This window comes from Lathyrus oleraceus, chromosome 4 (assembly GCF_024323335.1).
Source record: "Lathyrus oleraceus cultivar Zhongwan6 chromosome 4, CAAS_Psat_ZW6_1.0, whole genome shotgun sequence".
Lineage (NCBI taxonomy): Eukaryota > Viridiplantae > Streptophyta > Magnoliopsida > Fabales > Fabaceae > Lathyrus > Lathyrus oleraceus.
In genome coordinates this window covers 22,194,561-22,198,883 of record NC_066582.1, presented here as the reverse complement: position 1 = coordinate 22,198,883, position 4,323 = coordinate 22,194,561, and the positions used below count along the sequence as shown (strand labels likewise).

The 4,323-nt window shown below is 40.3% G+C and overlaps 1 protein-coding gene across 1 annotated transcript; it reads right to left on the bottom strand.

Moving 5' to 3' along the window:
* Window positions 1–322: 322 nt before the first annotated feature.
* On the bottom strand, window positions 323–721 carry LOC127135806 (ADP-ribosylation factor GTPase-activating protein AGD2). Its single transcript, XM_051062441.1, has one exon. The coding sequence runs from the start codon at window positions 719–721 to the stop codon at window positions 323–325; it is 399 nt and encodes a 132-aa protein (XP_050918398.1).
* Between the last annotated feature and the right edge of the window lie 3,602 nt (window positions 722–4,323).

Below are 4,323 nucleotides of genomic sequence, written 5' to 3'. Positions count from 1 at the left end.
TAATAATTTTCTACAATTCCAAGCAGTCATGAAATCACAGCTTAGCAGCAAAAAAGACCTGTTGTGATTGCTTTCGTCCCATAGGACATGGTGATGAGCTGGCCGACTTGTACACTGGATGCCGGCGTGAACCATCCCTGTAAAATATGATTCGTAGAGGCTTTTGTCCCGCTGCTTTTCTGTAGGAAATCAGTAAATCTCTCATCATGCCGCCACTAACAGTGCCGCGAACAGGATCATGCCATGTTTTGTATAAATCTTGTATAAGTTCCTGCCTGTGAGCTTGAGCACACACTAAGCCAACATATTTTGTCACTTCAGGTCAATCTTGGGATGTTACAACAGCTGCTATCGAGGGGCTAGTGTCTTCTTCATTTTCAGGATGCGTAACATTTGCTCCAAAAATTATGGTCGGTATGTCGCTAACAAATGGTGTTCTGTAGCTAACAGCATCTAGAAGAACAATGTTTCTACCTCCCATCTCCATTGCTCTTTCAAGTGAAGTATGTCCACCAGCATCTTTAATTGATGGTTTTGCGCCCCTTAGTAAAAACTTAGCCAATGAATTTTTCCCACTAGAAATGCAACGGTGCAAAGGAGTCCTTCCATGATAATCATGCATGTTTATATCAGCACCAAATTGGAGTAACAACTCAACCATTAATGTAATGCCAGAATGACATGCTAGGTGTAATAAAGACCAACCGCGGAAAACAACCATCTGTTTCATTAGCCACTTTGGGTGCTAACACCTTCCCTCTATGTAACCAACCCCATTACCTGTAATCTCTGACATTTTATTAGTTTTGATTTAAAAACTTGTTATCTTTGGGTTTTGTTCGTAATTTTCCCTTTTCCCTTGGAAACAATAAAAGCGCGGTGGCGACTCTGGTTTTATTGACGTTAAGTTTATCCATAGCTTAATGTTCAAGAATTTACCGCTACATAAATTAAGTGGCGACTCTGCTAGGGAGTAGTCTCCAGTGGGTTTAGCCTACTTTTTATGTGTATATAATTGTATATTTGATGTTTGTATATTTGTTTGTATGATATAATCTGCTTGTTGTGCTTGGTGATCTCTGAGTGGTGAGATAAGTTCTAACCCGAACTTGAGTGCAATTAAGATAGGAGGATGGTATAATCATGTTCGACTTGTGTGGAGTAGTCCTTAACAAGTTGGCTTGAGACCCATCTACTCAGTGGAGACCCTTTTGGAGCTATTGATGTCACACAAGTTGTTTGTGGTTAGGCATTACTTTCTCTGATTTGGGTTCCGAGAAGCTGAGGACCGTAGAACATTTAACCCCACCTGGCCTATTTAGGACGTAGTGTGGAGACTGTTCAAGTGTAGACTTGATAACAGTTATTACACGATACTACACTCAAATGAGTTTCTCTTGAGAATATTATGGGTTGATGAGTCAGTCATCCTAACCTGTAATATTCGATAGATGGAATTAAGACTCTGGGGACTTTTTAGAACACGATCTATAAGTTTTTATCCTAAGTACACTCCTTTAGGATGGTTCTTAACCTGACTCCATGCTCGTGATTCACAACAAACCCTTAATTCTTGGTTGATCCAATCAAGTCTTGTCAATATCAATGGAACTTGGGTGTTGATAAGCTGAAAACCATAATCCTCTAAAATGGATGATTGATCTTGACAACGACTTGATTCATCCCTTGACCTTTGATTGTTTGCCTTGTGTGTGATCCCTTACTTGTGATTGTTGCATTCATGCATTCATGCGCATCATAACATTCATCATACCAAAAATAGCTTCAAGGAACTGAGGTTTTATTTGCAAATATTTTCAGACCATGGATTATGGACGAAGGAACACTAAGAAGTACAGTTTCAGATGTCCCGAATTGAAAGAGCTAATGAAGCTATCATCTTTTTTATTAGATCCATTGGACTTCAAACAACGTCATGGGAAGCTTTTGTCTGTGTTGTCTGCCGATGTAGTGGAAGGACTCTTGAGTGTGTTGGTTCAGTTCTATGACCCTCTCTATCGTTGCTTCACTTTTCCCGATTATCAGCTTGTGCCTACGTTAGAGGAGTATGTCCATCTCTTAGGAATACCCGTTTCTAGCAAAGTGCCTTTTAGTGGATTGGAGGAGATTCCCAGATATCATATTATAGCTGAAGCTCTTCATTTGAAGAAGTATGAGATTGAGGCTCATTGGGTGAAGAAATGAGGAATGTTTGGGTTAACTTCTGAGTTCCTCATCAAGGAAGCTACTGCCTTTGCTCCAGCCGGTAGTGTGGATGCTTTTGAAGCTATCTTTGTGTTGCTCATCTATGGGTTGGCTTTTTTCCCTAACATTGATGGTTTTCTTGATGTTAACGCCATTAGAATCTTCTTGATTGGAAATCCTGTGCCTACTTTGTTGGGTGATATGTATTTCTCTTTGCATCTAAGGAATTCTAAAGGTGGTGGAACTATTGTATGTTGTGTTCCTCTTTTGTACAAGTGGTTTATTTCGCACTTGCCTCATACGCCTATTTTTATATAGAACAAACAATGTCTAAGGTGGTCCCAGAGACTTATGTCTCTCACTAATGATGATATAGTTTGGTATGCTTCTTCATTGAGTAGCTTGGATATTATTGATAGTTATGGTGAATTCTCTAATGTGCCTCTCATTGGTACACAAGGAGGAATTAACTACAACCCTGCTTTGGCTCGTCGTCAACTTGGGTTCCCCTTGATAGAAAAACCTAATAACACTCAGTTAGAAGGGCTTTTCTATCAAGAGGGTAAAAATCCCCAACATTTGAAGTAGAAGATGATACATGCTTGGCATAATGTGCATAGGAAAGGAAGATCCGAGCTTGGTCCGTGCAACTGTGTAGCTTTGGAAGCTTACACTACTTGGGTGAAGAAGATAGCTTTGGAGTTGAAGATGTCGTACGCTTGTGAAAGACCTATGTCTATGGTTGTGGTTAAGCCATTAACTATCCCTAACCAAGATGTAGAGGAGTTGTAAGATGCACTTGCCAAGATGAAGCAAGAGAATGACATGTAGGAAGAACGATTCCATGCTTTGAACAAAAAGCATGAGGAGTTACAACTTGAGTCCAAGGACAAGGATGCACTTATTGAGCTTCTTGAAGACCGAGTAGTGAAGAGACAGAGAGAACTAGAGGTTTCATCTTCCTCTAGTATGCCTTAGCCTTCCATTGCTTGGAAGAAGATTTTAGATCAGCTTGTCCTCAAGAAGGCTCAGATGAAGACTTCTTTTGAGTCTGAGATTCGACGCATCCGAAGGAAGTACGCGCTTGCCGTCAGATCATATGACACTGCTGTTAGGGGATCCTTAGGATGACTAGTTTCCTTTTCTCTTGTATTTGTATTTTTGTTTTCTAAAATTATACTCAGTGTAGTCCTTCCAAAATTATATGAATAAAAGAGATTTTTATGGTCAATCAAATTATTACAATTGTTATTATATATTTGCAAATAAAATAGTATGTTCCTTGAAAATCAAAACAACCAAAGCATTGCATTTCATGCATCATTTGCGTATTAGGTTTTCTTTCGCCAGATGTCTTATTGGTTATTCTTCTGTGCTTCAACCAAGCTGACTCATTGATACAATACTCGCATTAATCATCCGAGAATCATGGAACACTTGGAACAAGAGAACAGAGAACTGGAGGACGAGATTGCCCGTCTGACTGCCATGATGGAGTCATTGTTAGCTGCTCAAAGTCAATCTTCTCCAACACCTGCAACTCCTTCTCCTTAGAGGATTGTCATTTTAGAAGTTGTTACTTCAACTGTGCCTGCCACTCAATTTGCTCCTACCATGCCTACCAGATTCCCTTAAGGAATGCCGCCCAACTTTGTGCCTGAAGGTTTTGTGCCTACATTTTCTTCCATGCCGGCATCTAGCCCGGTCATGTCTGTTCCTCCTCTAGTAGTTCACACGATGCCTCATGTTGAAGACATCATCTACCATTCCGAGCCGTCTGAGGGTCCAGATGTTTATGAGAAAATGGAAGAGATGAAAGACCAATTCCTTGAGCTGTGAAAGGAATTGAAGACCTTGAGGGGAAAAGATCTGTTTGGTAAGAGTGCTGCTGAACTCTGCTTGGTTCCTAACGTCAAAATCCCGATGAAGTTTAAAATCCCTGGCTTTGAAAAGTATAAGGGAAACACTTGTCCGCTCAGCCATCTCGTCATGTATGCTAGAAAGATGTCGACGCAAACTGATAATGATCAGTGATTGATTCATTACTTTCAAGATGACTGGTGCCGCTCTGAGGTGGTACATGGGTTTGGATAGTGCGAGTGTTTTCACATTTAATGA

What these genes read in the sequence shown, in the direction of transcription:
- LOC127135806 (XM_051062441.1), bottom strand. Translation starts at nt 721, where the DNA reads ATGGTTGTTTTCCGCGGTTGGTCTTTATTACACCTAGCATGTCATTCT.